This window comes from Botryllus schlosseri, chromosome 11 (assembly GCF_051294905.1).
Source record: "Botryllus schlosseri isolate E-star chromosome 11, Bs_hap1, whole genome shotgun sequence".
In the NCBI taxonomy this organism is placed as follows: Eukaryota; Metazoa; Chordata; class Ascidiacea; order Stolidobranchia; family Styelidae; genus Botryllus; species Botryllus schlosseri.
Window position 1 is genome coordinate 5,722,011 of NC_137246.1, and position 23,647 is coordinate 5,745,657.

At 41.0% G+C, this 23,647-nt stretch overlaps 1 protein-coding gene across 3 annotated transcripts; it reads right to left on the minus strand.

Annotated features, from left to right (window-relative positions):
• Positions 1 to 376: 376 nt before the first annotated feature.
• Positions 377 to 23,526, minus strand: LOC145450959 (uncharacterized). 3 transcript variants are annotated; one of them, XM_080329448.1, is made up of 9 exons: positions 23,232 to 23,525; positions 21,889 to 22,134; positions 17,217 to 17,357; positions 14,814 to 14,942; positions 14,371 to 14,754; positions 9,987 to 10,109; positions 8,935 to 9,119; positions 7,098 to 7,166; positions 377 to 745 (listed from the first exon to the last, which is right to left on the minus strand). In XM_080329448.1, the coding sequence occupies exons 1-9, from the start codon at positions 23,281 to 23,283 to the stop codon at positions 524 to 526; spliced, it is 1,551 nt and encodes a 516-aa protein (XP_080185574.1). In that variant the 5' UTR covers positions 23,284 to 23,525; the 3' UTR covers positions 377 to 523. The 3 variants fall into 3 exon arrangements, with proteins under 3 accessions (XP_080185574.1, XP_080185573.1, XP_080185575.1); XM_080329447.1 differs by having other exon boundaries at positions 14,814 to 14,945; positions 23,232 to 23,524; XM_080329449.1 differs by lacking the exon at positions 17,217 to 17,357 and having other exon boundaries at positions 14,814 to 14,945; positions 23,232 to 23,526.
• Between the last annotated feature and the right edge of the window lie 121 nt (positions 23,527 to 23,647).

Sequence of the window (23,647 nt, forward strand, 5' to 3'; positions counted from 1 at the left end):
TAGTTTATTTTATTTTTTCATTAGTTATCGACTGTGAAAATTGCTCCTGTCCCGGGTGGCTCGGCTCTGAAGACTATGTCATATCGAGCCTCCCGTCTACCTTGCATGTCGCATTTCACTGTTACATTTTTGTAGTGTTATGTTGATATGTAATGTATACGAATAAAAAGATTCTCTCTCTCTCTCTATTGAAACGAGAGCGTTTCTCCATGCTGAAACTATATGGACTACTCTCTTCTCGCTTATAAGAACGAATGGTTTATGCTTCTCGTCTCATTCCCATTCCGGATAGCATCTTCAAGACTCTCTCCAGGAATACTCCTTATCGATTGAATGTACACAGTTTTCAAACCGTAAAACGAATTACATAAACCACTTGTCTGATGGATTTTCCATTTTAATGAACGAATCACAGTGCGGCACACGACCAACAAGAACCGAGGAAAACCGAATAGGCAATATTGGCGCTTCGCAATTCAATTTCAAACCATGGCAATGATTGAGCAAAGTATGATGGATGTGGCTACATTCCGGCCAAAAACGCCCGGTGCTTACTCTCAATCTTTTTACGGCATACAGGGCACTCGGTCAGAGATTTCGAGCATGCCAAACACGAGCAGACGTGTCCACAAGGCAAGAACACAATCCCTATTTGATTCGACCAGCAGACAGCGCACTCGGTTCCCTCGCCTCCTTTCTCGTCAGAAGGAGCGGACGATACATTATCCGTCGTATCCGCTTCACTCTAAAAACAGCCATGTTTAAGAATAAGTTGCACAAGCCGCCTATAATAATATAATATAATATCGTTGGGTTATATTTTTGATCTGCGTGAACAAGTCACACACAGTGTACAATGCGATAAGACAAAATGCGATATCATGAACATATAGGAGGATGCCCAATGACAAGCATCAGTAGCGATCCTTTACTCTAACATCCACCTCGGCCTAGAGTGGATGTCACAGTTCTTTCCGATGTTGATCTTTTTGAAGCCGCGGCCCTTCCTACTAGTTCTATCCATTCCTTGTGAGTGCTTTCTTTCGTCGGTTTTTTTTTGTCACCGTAAGAACGGCAACGGCCGGGGAAGAGCAGCCCAGATAAACCTCCGACAGGAATCGAATCGGGACCGTCAGATTGGTGGGCGCTTATCGTTACCACTACGCTATCTCCCCTGAGAGGGATTCCAATGGTTGGAATACGATTCACGAAATCTACGCGAATTGTATCCATCGGGCAGGGGTGGCCAACCTGCGACCGTAGAAGAAAACATATGCGGCCGGCGACACTTAATTCAACTAGCATGTGTTGGCGGTCGTCGACATGCAAATTGAATTTACGATTTTTTTGTGATACGATAGTTGATATAAAATGTTATTTTCATTTCTCTACTAGTTGCTGACGACTACCCCTGACGAGTGTCAGGCGAAAATATTCGGGCTCATTTCAATATGAAAACACTACTCCACTGTAGATTTATTGTAGTAGATCCCTTTGCAATCTGATCCGCACAGCACAGACGCGAACAGCAGAGGGAAATGATGCACCTCATACCGGTGAAAGGATAATGTTTGATAGTAACAATGATGTGAAACTAATAATATTAATGAAGAAATTCATTCGTGGATCGGATTAAATTATCACGCTTACGTTTTCGATTCGTATAGTAAGACGATATCAATAAAATGATTAGTCCCGAGTTCCCCGGAAATAGACATAGACAGTTTAACATGGGTATTTGGCGTCCAGCGACTATGCCCTTGGATGTGGCCGCAGGCTGCATGAGTAATCGAAATGCGGCCACGAATAGAAAAGAAGTTGGCTACGCTTGTCGTAGGGATAGCCTATTAGTCGAACTTTGTCGTCACGTGATCCATGGAATCGCTGTCTTCTTACAGGCCTAGAACGAAAGCTGGCCGTACTACAAGTCGGCAGATCTGGAATCATAATAGAAGATATATGGGCCTAGTGTAAATGAACATATTAGTCGCAACGCCATCAACACCAAAAACAACGACAATAATAGCAACTCATTATGTCGGGTGTGGAGAGATAGAGTAATAGTGGCATAATCCACAGCTGCAACACCGTGTTGCGGGTTCGAGTCAGGACGACGCCGACTCCAGAATTCCAGCCAGTGTTGGAGGTTTATCTAGGATCCTCCTCGCCACGTCATCCGTGTAAGCGGTATCTTATAAAAGCCTACGAGTGGGCCGTGCTAGACGTCAGCAGCTACGGAATAAATATGAAGACAATTGGCCTGGTGTAAATGACCGTGGTAGTCGACAATAACACCATGAATACCCCAATCAACAACAACTCCTCAACACATTATATCACGCATCGGCTCGTTAGTAGGCTACTTCTGTAATGATTGTCATTAATTACCGCTGCTGCATGTAATCATACAAAGCCTTTCGTGTGGACGTTGAGCAATTGAGCGTACCCTGCAATCCGGAACCAACGAAATAATCGCCGACGCGTCATTGGTTTGTCGCAAGCTTGTGTTCACGGGCCAAGAACATCACCATAACTGCGAGTAGGAGTGGGCACAACGAAGCCTTGAAACCTACATTAGTCGTGTCAGAGCATCCAAAACATGCAGCACGTTCGTGGAAATGACATAGGATATGCGCGATGTAAAGTGATCAGCCCACAGCATTGTAACAAAGTGAAATGAAATGATATAGTTGAGAAAATAGCAAATTAGCTTTACGCGGAGTAGAAATAGCATTGTATTCTTTGTAGTAGCATGATATAGGTAGATATTTGGACTTGCCAAATCACCCATAATATCATGACGACATAAATATTGATAGTCGAATATACTCTACTCAACGCGTAATAATCGATCGGGAATCGAATTACATGACGGCAAAGACAAACATTTCATTGTAACTTCGAAGTTGTAAATCTGACGACATTATTGGTTTTTCGTCTATCAGCCCCGATACACGGAAAAACGGGTCAGAAACTCTTAACACTGAGGAAAATTACTATATTATGAATGCGAGCCATTCTATCACCCGAGCAGAGTCGAAAAAAGTGGGTTGAACGGGATTTGGCTCAAAACTGAACAGCGAACACCATGACTTGGACTCGAGTCACGACACCATGACGCGGACCAGACCGTCTACTTACTGACTTGGATTAGGACTTGACTCGGGGGTGAATTGAAAATGACTCGAATTGACTCGAGTTAAAACTATAACAGTGAGATTGACTTGTGACTCGGAACCTTGTGATTTGGTTGCAACCCAGAGTATATAAACAGTCCCTTCTTCAAGACGAAACAGCAATTCGATAAGACCAACTATAAAATGAGATTGCACATTAGCAGTTACTTCTAGGATCATCCTTAATTGGTGAAATGCGGCGAATGGGCGCGTAGAGTCACTTACCCCATCTGCATAAATCGTTTATAATTGTCACGGATTGTCCCACTTCGGATAATTCATATGAAATCGTGTCCTAGCGGTCTTATTATCAATTTCACGAAACCTTCTGTCTGTTTTTTTGCTGCAAACGCTGCAATAACTATCTTAGTGTTCTACCTGAACAACCACCATGCCACATCGTACTCTGAATTTGGTTTCGACGATCTATTTACTGGGATTATCCAACAAATTTCTCCACAAACAGTCCACCCTAACACTGTAAGTGCATGGTTGGAAACTAGGTGCATTTACTGTATTTCCCCCATGGCGTAAGGTTCAAATCAGACCATCGACATTTTCTGGAGAACTTTGCCTTCGCACCCATTACAATGGGTGATCACGAGTTTCACGCACCTATCCATATGTAAGTTTACCACGGGAGTGTATGGTATGTAAACGAAAACACTTGTAACAAACCCACAATGAAATGCATGTCCATAAGAATTGCTGTTTCACACGTTCTCGCCCCTTGAAATGGACGTGAAAGCAAAATTTTGTCGCCGAAGGTGGCATTTTAAATTGCATGTTTCTGGAAGGTGCATTGTGAAAGTAAATGGTGTATTTCGCCGATTTCTGCCATATCGCAGAGTGAAAATCAGGTACCAAATTTCGATTTCACACCTATCAACAAGGGCCAAAAACACCAATTATTATGGAGACGTATCCCAGGAGTGTAGGCTTTAAACCTATACACAGTTTGATCCAAAAGACGCTTGCCAGGACGTTATGCACGATAGGCATGTATAAGGATTTATACAAGCGATATAATTGGGACTATTTTTTCGCTAAGAGTGTTGGGTGCAAATCCGATCAACACCTCTCTTTTCTAGTCATCTATTACAGTGTGGAATCGCCAAAACTACTAAGAGAACCCCATCACATCGCCATTCTTTGCGCCGCTATGACTATTGAACAACCCTATCATTCCAATTCTATAAACTCAACTGTATGACGCGCGTTTCCTCAGTAAATAAAGCGCTGCCGTTTCAAGCTTGACCTTGCTGTTCACGACTACAGAAGTAATAACGTTCAACAATAGATATCTTCATTATACCGGAAAAGGCGGCGATTTCCCGGCCTGTTCCACCATTTCGTGCACACTGCACAGTGCACAGTCGTACGCGAACTTTATTTCGTATGAAAAATAATCATCATTTAATACTATGCTAATACAAATAAAAAACAGGCAAAATGTATAAAGAATAATAAAATGCCGTGTCTGAGTCTATTAAGGATCAAAGACGTGATGCAGCATCTCTGAATACTTACACAGGTCAGCAGGATATTATAAACAAATATCAGCGGACTAAACATTTTAAAATCACAATCCTGTTCGGGATTTGAGATCATTCAGTTTGTATAATTTCCAAGTCCAATTCCATATCCGGTGATGACCGATTGTTTATCCAAAAGTCGCTTGGAAATCTTAAATTATTGTAAATTCCATGTCCAAGTCCAATTTAAAAACCTTGCTCCTATGATCTCTCATTATCATTACCATCGTATCATCATTTTTTATCAATTCAAGATGCTATAATGAGTACAATACAGTGAAAATGAAGTAGTCGAAAGGACTTGGCGATCGAGAGGCCTCGAAGTTAGAGTGTCAAAACCGATTCAGCGACCACAATGTGAGATTTATCCAGTAGAAACTGCTTATATTTAGGCATGAAGATGGTCGGGATATACATCTCTGTTACCAAAAGAGTGTTTCTCAGTCAGGAGAAGTATATCTTGCTTTACGCGGAACGCAGCACATACAGCCACCAATTAGTAGGGTTGGGCACAATCTGAATCGAGTATTATTTCTAATGATTCGACTCGGAGAGTCAGAGATGATGCTAGTACAAAAATTGCACGCTCTTTGCTACTAAAAGTTAATTTACCAACGAGAATTGTTGTTTCGATACTGTTTTCCACTGTGGGATGGCTGTAAATCTCGATTGGACCCTTGGACGTATCGCAGCGTGCGCAACATCTAGAGTTCTGGTGCAAGCTACGCATGTTACTGGAAATGATTTGTTAAGTCGCGACCAGAACACAGCAATGTCACACAGTGCAATGAAATAGGTATGGCAGGAAAAAATGAAATTATCTTCAATGTGATGTAAAACTGGCATTATATTGTTTCCGGTAGAATAGAAGGTTGTATTTTAACTTTCCCGTCATCATACTGTAGTGATGTCATAATGAGTGATACTCGAATACAGTCAACTCATTTTGCTCCGGCCTACCAGCAATCAGTGATATTGCCGTAAATATCATCCGAGATTATTTCATATTGAAAACGATAACATATACGCGCGTTTCTAATACCATTTCATTTCAAGGAATTTTTTTTTTTGCGAAACGGAGGAGTGACGCTCACAGTTGGCGGATTAGATGAGGTATAATATATTTTCACTGCCACGTAATCAATTACTACTAGGGATGCATTTTAGGGATTCACGTTTTCCAGTGGTTCTCTGGGGGGAAGCTGTGGGCAACTAAAAAAAAATTCGCGTAGTTATTGATCTGTGTATAGTCCGAATTTCATATTTGAGAATATTCACATCAACAGTCATAATCCTCCATGCCACCAAACTGTCCGTTTGGATTGCTCGCATTCTGATTGTATTTTGTATTATGACGAAAAGGAGTGCGCGAAATTTTTCACTATCATAAAGGGGGGCGTGTCTAAACAAGTTTGAGACCCACTGTTTTAAACAGCGCTTTAAAAAAATTGCAATTTTAAGAAGAACAAAATTATGTTTCTTTTTAAGTTGAATAATTATGCAATACTTGTGTAAATCGTTTCGAACTTGTAGTATGATCCTACGAAGATTTGCACACGATAAAATCGACCTACATGATATGGAATGGTTGGAACCTTCAAAATCGTAGTCGGTTCAACGGTTATAGCACGTATTTATAGATCATTGGTCACAGAATGGATGTTTTGATGATGATGGAAGCCTTATTCGACAATAATTTCCAATTGTCAATATCATTCCTCTGTGACGTCACAATTATAGATCCGTGCCGTCACGGCTAATAAAAACAAAAGTTTTAAACAAGGGCCTTGTTTTAAATATGTTTGTTTTACATTGATTTTTGTTTCAAATGCAACCCTAGTTGCAGGTCATTAGCCACTATTAATAGTCGAGTTGAGACTGCTGCGGTGATACGTCGTTTACAGTGGCGTATGCAGGGAAGATTGGGGATTGGAATCGAAACTACGCCGTTCTGAAATTCCGATTCTATTTCCAATATGGACAGGCTCATTTGTGAATTAGCAGTTGGTATCACGGTGCTGCGTTTCGACCGAACAATACGATGACACTTTCCAACTATCTATACTAGCCTATGTATTAACTGGATATATACTTTGGTCGAAAATTTTGGGTTGCCCAAGGGCTTGAAGATTAGCGTAAGGTTTTGGCAGTTTAGTGAATCTTAGGAACCATTGCTCTAAAAGTACGCGACCCCCCCCTCCCGACCTACGATTTTTACCGCTCACGACTACCGTTACCGTTACGACCCCGAAATGTAAGCCCTCCGCTTAGTCAGTATTTTCTTCCGGCAGACCGGACAATCCGCCAGCTTTTTCGCGCACTCGGCACACGCGCAGACGTGTCCACAAGGCAAAAATATCATTTGGATCGGACTCCCCCAACATACCGCGCAATTCACTCCCTTGGTCGAGTGCTTTTCCGGTGACGAGGTCGGTTGCGACGTGGATTGCGCGTTCTGAACGAGGCAGGAAAACAGGTCATCAAAATTTCCAAATCTATTACGCGGGACACCGAAAGTTTACGATATAAAATATCGCATTATCGCTGCTACAGTTCTGGTATCGTCATGGACTATTCAATCACGCAGCGGGCCTAGCTTCTAACTATACATTTGAATAACATATTCATATGATAATGAACCCGAATATTTTCAGCTGACACTCGTCAGGGGTGATCGTCAGATACTGGTAGAGATTTGGATAGAACATTGTATATCTACAATCATATCACGAAATATGACGCCACATGCATGAAATTCCAATAATCGAGGCGAACAGATACCTTAAGCTCAAACTACAGGTGAACAACCGGCACTGTAGCTTTCCTATGCCTTTGGTGTGGCGAGGATTAGAGCAAATATACGTGAACTAAATCATCCAAATTAGGGAACATCCCTAATACACATCGGTTTCAATATCACGTCATAGTTCCGGTTCCAAACATCCGGAATTTCCTGAATACCAGCTTAATGTTGTTAAATAGAAACCGTGCGCACGGGTTGTATATTGTAAACGCGGGGACACGAGTCATAATACCTGCGATGGAAACTTGACGTGTCTGACGTGTCCCACGCCATTAATCACATCGTGGCAAAGAATGATATTGCGACAACTGTTTTGCATGACTTTCGGTGTCGCGGATTAAATGTCCCATCACCGAAAACAGTCGCCACAGGAGAGAGCCATGGCCCTATCCGCGTCCAAAAGCATATGGATATATTGTTCATCACGCAAATCGAAGCATAGACAATTAGACATTAGACAATTACACACGCGCATTATCCACAGTCAAAACCAGTGGTTTCCAACCGGTGCGGAATTCGGGAGATTCTAGTGGGGAACAGACGCACTTGAAAAATAAATACATACAGTAAAAATATATACATATACACCGAGGCAGAGCACAACGATTACGGTTACCACTTCACTGATCTGGACTAATTTTATGGCGTGTTGTTCACAAAAACGTATTTATAATTTTGGATAACCAATACCGAGGTCACAAACACGTAATGACTAAAGTTAAAAGAAAATACGACCATAGAAAACTCGAATTCGGAATCACGTTTGTTCAGAAAAATTATGAGCAACTGTCACAGTCAGGGTCAACAATCCTGGCTCGTCTTGACTTGCATCAATAGAAAGCACTCACGAAACAGCGTCGTATCAAATTTTATTGGAGGGGGGATAATACAGAGTGCTGGGCAGAGGGTCACTGGTCTAAACTACTTGAGCATGAAATACAAGTAGCTGAACAGGCCTACTAACTCCGAAAAAGTTAAATTACCTCGTTACTAATCACTCAGAAATTGGGTATGCAAAAATTAGTATTTCTGTATCGATTCTTTTAAAATATATAGCAGTAACACACAAACAAAACTATTGGAGCATATAATGCAAGCAGATACATGCTATTTGTGTTAGCACACTTGACTAAAGTAAATTCACTTCGATACTAACAAAATCGGGCGATTAGGGGGCGACACGCAGAGCTCAGACATGTACAAACTACTACTTTAGAATGTGCAGTTAGAACTAGAACTAGTACTACTCACTTTTGAAAATGAGCGACTAGAACTACTAAAAAAAAACAGTACCGGTAGTTAGTTGACTGTCATCTAGGTCAACTATAACTAGGTTAGTAGTTTGTACAAGTTTGATTCAGCTTCATAAAAGGGCGATGAGTCAAACTGTTTGAGAATCACTGGTCAAAACATCGCTAACCCGTTCTATATCGGATTCTTCCATCATGTAAAGCGGTAAGACGGAATCGATCAGCACGAACTCTGCACGGCTCGGCTTCGTCCTGAACAATCTGCGGCCCTTAAAGTGACCGTCGGAACTTCCGCACGCTTCGTCAAGCTCCACCCCGGTCCAAATTTCCTTTTTGGGCTTAGTCGGAAGACGGCCTTGAAAATAATATCCGTTGATTTCTATCGACAGTAGCCTACCGAAACGCCGGAAAGTTCGCGCACAATCTGATCTTCCGCTCTATTTTCAGTTTTTTGCATGGCTGGCAAATAACAAATTATTTCTATTTTATCATAGTACTCAGTAGGATTAGCAAAATTTTGGACTTGCACATCAGTACGCCTTCGTTCTCGCTGTGTCGTAATTAGGGTTGGGGATAATGATTTGATTTTTTCGAGTGTGCAGAAATCGTACGCTCCATGTCACAAAGAGCTAATTTATTAGCGCAAATTATAGTTTCGATAGTACTTTTCCACCGTGGTAGCCTTGAAACCTCAATTGGCCGTATCACAGCATACGAATCATGTATAATAAAGTCACGAATTACTTTTACGTGTTGTAAAATTGACGTAGTCTTATCGGTTGGATAAAATTACATATTTGAACTTCCAACTTTTTAGACCTAACGCTACAATTTTGACGAAATTTTGCATTTTCTGCAATGCATAAAATATTCGCCCTACTTCTGCGGATAAAGGGGTCTGCCCTCAAGATACCCGCACCTCGATCTGACATATCTCAACCTCGCCTATCCACACATGACGCATGCGTCATTCATTTTCACCACTATACGTTTTATCGTAATTCTTCCCGTCTGGTGTGCATGCCTCGTATTTACATCGCCTAGGCTCAGTTGAGTGTCTGATTTGAACGACTACTCCAAGTCGTTTCGACACCTTCCTATCTTTTCATTGCATCACAGTCTCGTGGTGATTTGAAATGATAAAATTATTAACAAACTGATACCGATACTTGAATCCGAAATTATAGTCCATACTCTTGACATAAAGCCGACCATCACTTACCGATGAATCTTATCACGGCCTTCTTCTGGTTGGCTGATCCGTCAACGTACACTAAAACCCTCGTGCCAACCCTAACCGGCAGTCTTTTCATTTCTTTGCGCGACAGAGATAGTAATAAGCTATCTGAATGTAAGAGAAAGAGAGCAAGCGCTAGTTGCGTAAAACTGGACACATGTGCAATTAAGATGGTACGAAGTTTGCTAACGACGCTGTCTTCGTAACACGCATTTCCGAGAATAAAGTTTTAAGCGGAGTCGATCGTAATGAACCAACTCACTCTTGGTATCGATTGGATGCAGGAAACGAAATGGTTATCTACATAATATATTTCAACAACCTAGACAATATACCTTCTTTGGGGTACAGAACTCCAAGAGCCTACACAATTGACTAATATATTCATTTTGAAATGAACCCGACAGATTTCGCGTCATCAGTAGACGCCGTTCACTCTTTCATTTGTGCGCCTTGGAGTCAAATTTTATCTAAATACACAAACCTAGTTATTGCCAACAGAAAGAGTTTGTGTACCATCTAAAAATAGTACATTGAGCTTGAGGGATCATTTCGCCCCGATTATTCGACATCCCATGTCAGTGACGTCATATTTGGCGATGGCATTGTGGATATACAATGTTCTTTCCAATTCTGTCCTAGTTGCTGACGATTTACCCCTGACAAGTGTCAGCCGAAAATATTTGGGTTCCCTTCAATACGAATATACTATTCAATTGTAGGCCTGCATTCTCTATTAGTTGGTGACGATGACCCCTGACAAGTGTCAGCCTAAAATATCAGGTATATTTCAATATTAATATGCAAGAAAAAATATGAAAAATGATTCGTTTATCTTGAAAAATTGTTGAATCGGGAGATGTAGTAGTCGAAAATCGAAGTCACACCATAAGTAAAGGTACATTATTATTATTATATTCTTTATTCGCAGTAAAACCGGTAAGTATACACACAATCCGTCGGGAAACCTTCCCCCCTTTTTTTAGGGGTCTGAAGGAACCGCAGTAAACCTCCCCCCGTGAAACCTGCTCGTAAATAAAATGGAGAGATCGAAATAAACTTCTTAAGATTTCAGTAATAGAATCAAATAGAATCAATAGAATAGTATTTACGGTGACCAATTCTTAATTATTTATTATACTAAATACTATTTTATTCAAATCCTAATTTTTCGACGGCAAGAACTCTGCTTCCACTAGTTGGAATTGAACCAAATTTGGTGATCATTGTTTCTACAATTTTTATAATAAATAGAAACTTTCTTCTCCTGTAGCAATGCGGCTACTGGCTGGAATTGAACCAACTTTGGTGTGTAGTAGGGTTGTCCATAATTTGGAAAATCTTACGAATCCTCCGTTGTAATGTCTTATTCTATAGATTATTGATAAAAAACGACACTGAGCCCGAAAGAAGCTCACAGGAAGGCCGTTAAGATTTCGTGCAAAGCGTTTGAAAGTTGCTGCTGAAGAATGGGCGTGCCACTGACCATAGAACGGCGAGAAGACTAGCAATCACAAAACCACGGCTCTTGATTGGCTAATCTGCTATGCTTCAATGACCACTACAGCAGCAGCTTGCTGTGTAGGTGATCAAAGAGTCTGCTACCGGCGGCGATTCTGAATGCGCATTGTATGTAGGTTGACAGATAATGATTTAGGATTGATTCAGGATATGTTGAGGTACGAAATACATGATGAACAAACAACAGCTGCTTCACAAAACGTCTAAAGCCAGACCGCTTTATTGTGAAGAAAACTGCCGTAGCCTATATGCCTTGTTTTCAATGAGGGAAAGCATAGGCGCTTATGCAAATAGTGACAGATTGCTAGTTTCAGAAAGGTTATATCATCATTGAATACAAAGATAAAGCTTAACAATGAAACTATGATTTGTGTGATCTTATTGGGCTCAGGTTGTAGTACATAATTGAAGTTTTGAATGCTCTAGGGATCGACTGAATCAGACGGTTAGGCTTGGCACTTATCAGATGTTAACAGCAAATTGAATGCACTTGTAAGTGTTTTCAAAGTCCCGAATGATGCCGTAGAAACGAGGTTTAAATGCAAGCACAGACTATGCTTGATATGTTGTACAAACTATGCTGGATGCTATGCCCTATGCGGCATTGTCTGTGCCTACCTTTACACCCCCTTTCTGTGCGATTAATAAGGACTTTGATATATCATGTCCAGCATAGTATGTGCTTACTTTTACACCTCTTTTCTGCGTCATCATCAAGGACTTTGACAACACTTGCAAGTGAATACATTTTGATGCAAGCATCTGAAAAGTGCCAAGCATAACCCGCTGATTCAGCCGATCCTTAGAGCTTTAAAAACTTCAACTATGTACTACAACCTGAGCCCAATAAGATCACACAAATTATAGTGTGATTGTTGAGCTTTATATTTGTATTCAATAATGATATATTCTTTCTGGAACTAGGAATCCGTCTCTACTTGCATAAGCGCCTATGCTTTCTCTCGTTGAAAACAAGGCATATAGGCTATGGCGGTTCCCTTCACAATAAAGCGGTCTGGCTTTAGACGTTTTGGTGAAGCAGCTGTTGTTTGTTCATCATGTATTTCGTACCTCAACATACCCTGAATTAATCCTAAATCATTATCTGTCAACCTACATTAAATGCGCTTTCAGAATAGCCGCCGGTAGCAGACTCCTTGATCACCTACACAGCAAGCTGCTGCTGTCGTGGTCATTGAAGCATAGCCGATTAGCCAATCAAGAGCCGTGGTTTCGTGATTGCTAGTCTTCTCGCCGCTCTATGGTCGGTGGCACGCCCATTCTTCGGCAGCTACTTTCAAACGCTTTGCACGAAATCTTAACGGCCTTCCTGTGAGCTTCTTCCAGGCTCAATGTCGTTTTTTATCAATAATCTATAGAATAAGACATTACAACGGAGGATTTGTAAGATTTTCCAAATTTTGGACAACCCTAGTGTGTAGGCTTAAATTAGGTAGCCTAACAATTTTATCAAGTAGCCAGTACGATTTGAGAAAATAAGTCATTTTTGAACCCCCTACCGTACATTTCAATACCGTTGCCGAATATGATTTTTCACACAACGCGAGTTAAATCTGACGCTTTGGACTCCAGTATAAATTCAAATAAATGGCGATGATGTTGCCGTCAGAGCAGAGAATATATAATCCGAAAGGAATGTTCTTTCTCTGTGCGATACGCAGCGAAAACCAAGTTAACTAATTAGTTACTCGCATTTAATCAACCGTCAACACTGTCGTTACGCACAGGGCTGGCCAAAATTCGGCTCTTCGAGCCCTTCATTGTGTCTCTTTCTGATTACACAATGTACATTGTACAACATGTATTTCACCACCTTACTGAGAGGTTAAACCTGATGACAAATCAACAAATTGTATCACGTCGTAACATATTATATTCGTATTGTCTCTTGCCTCGCCGTTTACGTAGCGATTGAAAATTTTGCGCGATTGCCGCTATACAGGGTTTTAATTGAGCGATTGAACTTTCGAATGAGTTCATATGGAGATTTATACGCGAAGCTGGTGCAGAGTGATCAACAATCAACTTGATAATTAATACCGGTAGCGCGGTCACGGTATTTGCAGTTGGCACACAACAATGATCATTATTCGATTGCCGGCACTTCATTGTGAGCGAATAAGTTCGTATTTTTGATTTCCTGTGTTGCGGCTCATTTCAATTTATGATATGCGCCTCTGGAATGAAACTGCTGCTGTTGGTTATGGTATTCTTGGAGCTTTTCGAGCATAATGGTCATTGGTTACCTACTTTTAACACTAAAACATTCAATGACCAGTTGTTTCATTTTATTATTAAATCACCAACGCACAATGCGCTTACAGAAGCATTGCCGTTAGCGAACTTCTTGAACTATTGGAAGCACATAATCAGCAACCCGCTGCGATCGATATCATTCAAGCATAGCTGATTAACCAATCAAGAGACGTGATTTCGTGATTACTAGTCTTCTCGCCGTTCTGTGGTCGCTAACACCCCCACTCTACGGCAGCTACTTTCAAACGCATTTGGACAAATCTTAATGACTTCCCTGTGAGCATATTGCAGGTTCATTGACGTTTTTTTATAAATAATCTACAGAATGAGACGTAGATGCGGATCTTTTTCGAGATTTTCGAAATTATGGACAATCCTAGGGTACAATCATCGATAATATATTCAGATGCTATTCCACGCGGTTCTTACGACAATTTTACTCATAAAGTGTGATGCAAACTGTTCCCGAAATTCCTTTCCATCTTCGTAAAGCTCAAATCGAAAATTTGGCGGCAAAACACCCGTTTATTCACCCCCTGCTGCGCCCATGTTAACCGCATAGGCCACCTACCTTTCCACGCAATACCGGGCATGTAGTGTTCCAGCCGGAGCTCATCGAGAGAGTATCCGGAATACTCCGGACTCGCCGTCATCACGTGGTGCTTCGTTTCGATGACCACGGCGCCCGCGCCTCGCCGAACAAATTGATCGGTATCTTTGCTGACCTCGAACTTAGACCCTTGATTGTAAGGCGCGCCTTTATTCCAGCCGGCCACGTAGTCCTCGAAACGTATCTCCTCAAAGCTTTTGCATTCGTACCGCTGCATCATGCTGATACTCTGGACTCTATAAGTCTTTGAGGTGCTGTCGGGCATCGCAGCTAGCGTAGTGTCTGTGGGCGCGTATTCGCAGCGCCACAAGCCGCGATGAGCTGTAAACGCGTACGTAGTCGTATCTGAAAGTGTGGCGAGGAGAAATTGGATATCGGGAGGGTCAAATGTTGACAGCTTACACCTTTGAACAGGAGTTTCGGATCGGCGGGCGTCGTTTTCGGAAAAATCTTCGCTACGAATTGAGATTTGGTCCACGCTTCAGGAAGGGCTGGACTCAGCGCGACTTTTTTCGCAGGCTTGTCCGTACCAGCGACTGAAACGTTTGACATTGAAGAGCGCGATATACCAGTGACGAGCGGTCAGGGTAGGCAAGCGAGGCAGTGCCTCAATAGTCGTGCGGAGGAGTAAGAGAAAATTGTGGAACCCTTCAATGATTAGCATTTCCTCACCTGTGCCAGCGCGATTCATCATAAATAGGGCTGGGGAAAATCGAGTACCAGAGTGATTCAATTCTGAATCACGTAATATGCTTCGAGTCGAGTCATCGAGTATCACTCATTATGACGTCATAACATCATGTAATATGTCAAAGCTCAAATGTATATACCTTTGTTGTGACTACAAAGAATATAATGTCCGTTATCCATCACATTAAAGATACTTTGGTATTTTTTCGACCACGCCGATTTCATTGCACTTGGTGACAATAAGCCCATATACATGGCCGTTTGGGTCAGCTTCGAAGCTGACTCGTCAATCCGACTCTCTCGTTTTTGAAAAAGAGGAAAAGGCAGACGGCTTCAATCCGTCTTGAGCTCAATCCGTTCCGCGGAGTCGCTTGGACACGACTTGAGCAGTACCGGTACTTGAAATCCAATCCAGACTACCGCTATATGCCAACATTTCATGTTCATATTTCTTGAAACCGGCACGTAATTCAACTGGGTGAGAATGAAAGCTCTATCAGTACATAATACTGCTTTTCTAATATCTTATTTGTTCAGCGTCGCAACTTATGAAGCGAGGATAGCCAACAATTTAACTTGCCCAGCTCACTATCAAAAAGAATATATATACAAGGTGTATTGGGCCATTCTAGAATTGCATAATCGCATTTCTGGATATTTCAACTGCGGTAGCCTCTTCCCAAGCTGAATCCCACAGTGCTGTGTATCACTTGAGCGGCTACAAACATGACCATGTAAACTCGATCGGAATAACAGTGAAAATAGTACGAAAACATAATTGTCGTCAATAAATTAACTTTCAGTGGCGAGGAGCGTATAATTTCAGTACTCGAAAAAATCATCTTTTACTACTCGACTCGAATAATTAAAGTTAATACTCGATTCAGATTCGATCACTCGAATCATTGTGCCCAGCCCTAATCACAAACAGCGCAGAATTAATAATTACTGTCGAATGCTAAACCGTCAAGGATTTTGAAATTAGGATTTGTTACGCACAATGACCGCGCAGAGAAACAACAGCCAGGGGAAACGCAGATGAATGTGCCTCACTGATTAACACGCCGACAATCGTAGTGCGAATTATAAAATGCGCTTCGACTTCGCAAACCGACGGTGTTGTTATTGTTCTTTGTGGTATTCGTGGTGTTTGTCGACTAATGGTCAATGGTCATTTACACCGGGCCACTTCTATTCATTCTTATTCCACACTTAGGTAGGAATTATGGAGTCGACCTCGGACACCTACGGTATGAGAGAGAGAGAGAGTCTATATTTTCATCCAACCAAAATACATAACACACGGCAGTGGTGGTGGTACAGAAAATATGCTTGCACAGTATTCGGTATTAGATAGGAATGATCGATAAGACCGTGAAGGTCATCTAGTCTGATCACACCAGCATCAAACAGGTACACTTGACTCTAAACAGTAGGCCTAGGAATTCTGTAGTTGCGACGGCCAACAGGCAATGCATAGCAAATACATTCCCTTATTGATGTAGCTGCTATGCATTTCCCATCCATACCTACCTTCAATTGTAAAATGTAGAATGTAGATACGTAGTAGTCGCTCACATGGCGTGCGCGTGAAGAGTGCTAATGTGATAAGGAACAACTCGCCAAGGCCAACCGAATGAGTTAACATCTTCGGTTTACAATCCTTACATATTTTTAAATCTGACGCTAAAAGAGTCAGTGCCTTACCAAATATAAGCCTCGCCGCGCGTAATAGTGCAATACCGGATTCGGTTCTGGAGACGGTTGCTCGTGAATTCGGCAATTGGTGAATTTAGTATCAAAAAAAGGTAAGAACTATTGATAGTATGAATGCGAACCATCAACATTGAAATAATAAATTCGGAAACGTATGTTTTACGGAATATGAGCGTGAATGATATTCGGCACTTGTCGAATTAGGAATATGGAATTCGGTGTTTGGTAAATTCGACACTTTACATCTGGATTCGGGTTAGCAGTTAGGTTAGTGTTAGGGGTAAAATTTGGTTTAGCTTCAGTGGTCAGCGTTGGGATTAGGGACCGCCAAATGTCGACTTCACCAAGTGCGTATTCACTGGTAACCATGGATACGAAATCGGGAGTAGGCTATTTCTCACTTCTGTTCGCGTTTTTCAGCTGGTCCGACTTGGTTTTCCGTAATGTTCGACGCGCTATCATGATTTTTCGACACCGCGAATCCTCGCTGGGTTGCAATTTCACTATTTGTCTAGGCCGGCCAATACATGATTGCGCTGGTTCTATAAAAAAATAACACTTGTGATGGAGTTGTGAGGACAGGTGATAACGCGAAAAAGCAATCAAAATACAATTTAACCGTTCACTGTGTATCTAGTGATATGGTCATTTACAACAGGCCTATATTCTTTATTATGATTCCAGCTCTGCCGACTTGTAGCACGGCCCACTTCCGTTCTCCGCTTTTGCGTGACGCCACTTACGCGGATCAGACGGCGATAAGGAGCCTACATAAACCGCTCCGAAGCCGCCTGTCGCATCCAGTGGTTCTTTTCAAAGCGGGACCAAAATCTGAGTTTTTATGACATCGCGCAACCCAAACCTCACGTATTGAAATGAATACATTTTAATGTTAGTGTGCAACGTTTTACGGCCTTGTATAAACTGGACAATATGCAGACAAACTATTGTATGCAACGCAGAACTAAGTCCGGTATCACGCGATTCATGAAGGAGCTGGAATAGATAGGCCGAACTACGAACGTAAGACCTATTTATTTGAGTTTCTATTTGCTTACTACGCACAAAATCGCAAGTATTTTTGCTATTAAATATCAGCGGGTATAAGGTCTCGATACACACGCACAGTGCGGATTGTTTACCGTGAAAGAATTTTTAGAAAAACATAATGCATATGCATTTATGCATATTGCTCCAATTAGTATATTTTAGTCCTCTCTCGGCCCACGTGATATGATATGCCTTCGGAGCTGATGTAGTTTGTGAGGTGTCTTCCAAAATGTTGGACAGTAACAATACATCCTATTTCAGTCATGTTCATGTTCATGCGTATGCGTAATCACTTTGCTGCGCGTGTCGCATATCGGCTGCAGTTTATCAAACACAGTTCACTTCACAAGTTAAAATTAACCGTAGGAGGAGATCGCGTTCGCGCGAAGAAACTTATTTGTATCAAGAAATTCAGCAAATATCTCATACATATTAAAGGATCAGTATGGTGCGGTGGCGACCCAAATTTGGACCCTTCGCAACCCACACTTTAAGGGTGTCCGGTCAATACCGAGAAACCATTACCGAGAATGCCATTACCGAGAATGGACACCACAGAGAATGGACACCACAGAGAATGGACACCACCGAGAATGGACATTACCGAGAATGCAATGTATGCAATGCAGGCATGTTATGCATATGCACAAGTCGTGTACGTATGTTCATCACGGCTTTAGCGCATTCGGTGTCGATTCTCAGATATAAATTTCTCGACAGCGCCGTCTCAGTAAGTTAGATTCTTGGCATTAGCCATTCTCGGTAGTGTCCATTCTCGGTAGTGTCTTTTCTCGGTAATGACCATTCTCGGTAGTGTTCATTCCCGGCAATTACCATTATCGGTGATGTCCATTCTCGGTAATGTCCATTCTCGGTAATGGCATTTTCGGTAATACCATTCTCGGTAATGGTTTTCTCGGTATTGGTATAGAACCCACTTTAAGAAATCCTGGCATAAACAGTGCGTTTATGACGGTAGAGTGTAGTACTCATTAAAATTTTCCTTGTTGGCTTTCAGCAATGGGATTACGAAGGCTCGAGTCTGTCCATGTTTACATTGACAACCGGCGTTATTCAGTCACGGATAAGATTTCGTCCCAGGCATATTCAAAACGTTGTGATTTTATCTACATAAGTCGATCATTTCAGTTTTTTTTTTAAATATACTTCTCGATATGTGTATATGTCTGTCTACTGTTAATTACTGGTTACGAGCCAGACTCTGATAGCTATCATAGGGAGGCAGACAATAGACATGCGGGGATTTGTAACGTCATGCATTGCGGCGAAAACAGCATATTACCTTTAATTCCATTTGAAAAAAATCCAAATTAATTGTTATCGTAATCGATTGCTTTATATTTTATATAATCGACAGCGTTGTAAGACGACTATTACTCAAATTTGACAAGGTCTGTAAACATTAAACATACATGTCAGGTTGCATTCAAAAGAAATGCTGTTCTAAAACACTTTGTATGAAACAGTGTTTTAAAATAAGCCATTAATTTTTTTTTCAAACCTTGTATAATTTCGCCATAATTGTGCAAATAAATTATAAAAAACATGTATCATGAGCTACGGATAATTTGCATCCGATATATCGTCGACGTATACGATGTGTAGCCTAGTGGTTGGAACCCTCGAAATCGTCATCGGTTCAACATATATGGCAAGCATAAATAGATCATTGGCAAGGAAGGGATGTTCTGATGATGATGCTCGCCGACCGTAAAAATGCTGCACAACGAGTTAGTCCTGGTCAGAGATATATTTGGGTCCATTTAAAACGGGACGGTAGCCTTTATCGTCAAAGAGCTATATTTACCCTATATTTTCAATTGCCAATGTCAATCCTTTGTGACCTAACAACAACTCAAGATTCCTGACATCATGGCAAAAAAACAATAAAAAACCTGTTTTAAAGAAGGGCCATGTTTTAATAGATTTTTGTTTTAAATGTAACCCTACCTACATGTAATGTGAACAAAGGTATATTATTAAGTGCGAACATCGAATTTGTAAACCGCACAGCTCATTATTACATCACATTAGCTATGCTCATTGCTCATCAGTCGCCTCGTAATGACTTGTGCGCACGTAGCTGACATGTATATTCGACTTGCTAGCATGATTCAGAGAACCACAATTCTGTTTGGGCCAGTCACTAGCTTCTATCAAGTCAGCATGGGTCGTTGTCAGAACGATAAAGTTGCGCTATCGATATGATGTGACGTAACAAGGAAATGACGTCACAATTATGAAAAATAAGTTCTCACGATGCCGTGTTATCTCGATAGATCGTGATAAATTTTCCATGTAATCGTAATCGTTACGGCCCGTTTAATAAGTTACCGTATCTTGTAATATACCAATTTGGATTTACACGCAATTAATAGATGACTCGTCGTTTGAAATCCATTAGTTCATCCGTGTTATTTTCTAATACGTGATAACAAATTATGTCATTAAAACAGTTACATTCAATTGCAAGTATTCGCTGCTCTTTAGTTAATTCTTATTGATATAACAAATGTAGCATGCCGGCCGTCCAGGGAGTTAGGGTTGCTAATCGACTTTGCCATAGGGACCATAGTTCTGTACCTAATTTCTGAGGTCTTTTCAGAACAACACCCTGGTCCGATGACATTGCTCAGTTTGTATTGGGAAGTGCCAGGATGAAGGACATGTTATTTGTATGTTAGTGAAATCGGGTTCATACCGGATAACGTTATAGTTATATACATCGGCGCCGAACAAGAGTATGCAAGGAAACATGTCACATTGTCACATTTAACCAGAGCAGACACGGAGAACTAAAAAATTTTCAGCGTTTCCCAATTCGATTAGAATTAATATTATAGCTAAAGTGCTACACAGTTATTTCCAAATTCGATTAAAATTAGAATTATATCTACACATTCTCTTTCCAAATTAGATTAGAATTAGAATTATGGACATTGAATCCATTTTCGTTAATATCAAATCATGGCTCATTGATCATTTATTATGGGCATGAGACTAGAAAATGTATGTACAGCAAACTTGGCGCGTTTCTTACTACACAGATCTCTTGTAGCATTTTCCGGAAAACCAGAAATTACTCAAGAATTTAAATTACAGTATAGAACCACTTCATAAATTATATTAGAAATACAATTAGAGCAAAGTAACATTTCAAAAATTTGATTAGAATTATGTTACCGATATTAAGCTCTAATTAGTCTAATTATAGAACTATATTAAATATCTAGTTGTCGAAGCGTGGCGCATTTGTACGCTTTCTTGTTTGCATCTGTATCGTGTATTTATTATTATATATGCTTCGTGTTCCTGAATTGTCGCGTGATGTCCCTTGCCAGCATCTAGTTAAATTCATTACTCTCTCTCTCATTGTGCGTGGAATTACGTGCTCAACTATTGTTGAAGCATCAGATTCTCAGTGGCACAAATAATAATTTATTCTATTCGCTTGAACGGGAACATTCTATATTCCAATAAAGTGATCGCTGTCCCTAACGAGCGCACCAATATCGAATTCCGAACTTTTGGGTATTTGGTACAAAGCGGATTTCTATTGATAAGGTCGCGCCATGCAATCATATTGCACTTGCTACTGTTACATCTGGATAATCACGCCATTTCAAGATTACATTCGACTGTACGACTTGATATTAATGAGTACATTGCCGATGTTCAAACGTCACATCGGTATATCGTATTTGCATGCAGTGAAGTGCGTTCTCGTGTATGACTTCATCGATGCGTAGTGACTGTGGCCTCATAATCCCCCGCATACCCATAAAAAAATAAGATTCAGCGCCTATAGTTATCGACTCATCATGAAATATTGAATAGCAGAGGAACCTAAATCATATATTCAGGCGATTTTCCATCATACTGATATCGCAAATTACAAACCTATCAACAATTAACAAAATATTACTCCTTTCGTTGAAATTTGACGAATAAATGAACTCGATTTTAAGTCGTAGGCTAATAACCGTAAAGTCGGACACCTACTTGGAATTGCCGTCGATCCATCCGTTCCCCTTGCGACGTTAAGACTCTGCAGCAAGTCAATAACGCTGTCGACGTCCGCGTTTTTCTGTAGTATACGCCGCGGTCGCGATTTTCGCGGGAACTTATGCGGTTTGGAGCGATCGGCTTTGCGCCAAACCTTGGGCGGCGCGCAGAAATGTATTATCCCTTCGGGCAGCTTTGTGAAGGCAATGGCGACCTTGGCTTGTGGTGCAACTGCATCGGGTGCTAAAAATATACGAAATATACGATATTCCAGCGATAGGTTAATTTTTCTCGCTGACGATAGTCACGTATCGCAAATTACGAAGTAACGTACAGTCACTTTACGCAAACCACAGTATCGCACAAACATATGGTGAACCCCTGGATATTGTAGGCCTAATTCAGTCTTTTCCCAAATTAGATTATTATTAGAATTATTGAATTTGCAAAATCTTGGCTCGTTTCGCACTATACAGTTGTCCTGTAGCATTTTCAGGAAAACCAGAAATTACATTATAATTTAAATCAGAGCATGGAAACATTTCACTACTAGAATTAGAGAACATTTCTCAGATTAAATGAAAATGAGAATAATGGCATTTCGCTCTAAATAGTTTATTAAACAACTAGAATTATATCTAGTAGTCCAATTTTGCCCTATAGGTTAGTTTGATCGCCCTGTGGGGCCCAAGACCAGCGTTTTTGGTAGGCTGCCAATGTAATGTTATGGCCCTGGTCACATGCACAGCGTAAGCTACTGGGTAAAAACTGAATCGTTATTTACCTACAAGACGAAGCATGTGAAATAAGTTTGACAATGTTTAGCAGTTGAAGTGGCCCGCACAGACAAGTTATCACAGCAACAAGATCCTCTTTTAATAATGTATTCCCTGTTTACAATGTCCTGCTATGTCGTCCAGTGTTTAGAAGGTATGCTTCGACGTTTAGATTTCTATTCGAGCTCTGCACTTCATTACACCGAAAGTGGAGCAGTGATTTCCCCGCAGACGAAACCTTTATAGCGAATGCGAACACTGATACACATCATTCTTTTTCTGGCGATTACATGTTCGTGGTTTGGTTACTTTTTGGAGTAGTTTAATAGCAGGTGTCACATGCCGTATATCCAAAATACACATGCTAAAAGCTATAGTCACTAATCGATAGTTTTTATCAAATCCATTCTGGATATAGCGCACCATCACACCAAATTCTTCTCGGCTAGGTCATAACGTATTTTGGGATACCGAATAAAGACCAATTCATGATACAGTGCATCCACATTCCACAGTCATGTCACCTTCATCATACGATTACGTTCTTCTGCTACAACAACTTACCTTTAGTGTCCGCCTGCCTCGAAGGTTTCATATCTGGGTATTTGACAGACATAGTACCGGTACAGACTTCGGCACTTCTTATCGCAATAGTTTCAGTGCCAACAGACTTCCTGACTACCCATAGAACTTGATCTGCAAGTGTACCTCTATAACTAAAGTCACAACGATTTAACGATACGAAATGTCGGCGCACGATACCTACAGCTCAAGGCTCCAGCTATTCAATGTGTCGCAGGTCGGGAGGTCGGAGCGTTAAAGCAGCGTGTAGAGTACAGCTGGTTTAAGCCTTAGTTTTTGTTACCATACAATAAATACAGAGCTCAAAATTACCAATATGACAAATAGCCGTGGAGCTGAATACGGAGTGTTTGCGCGAATGTTTGCCAATGAAGATTGCCAAGTAAATCGCTAGATCA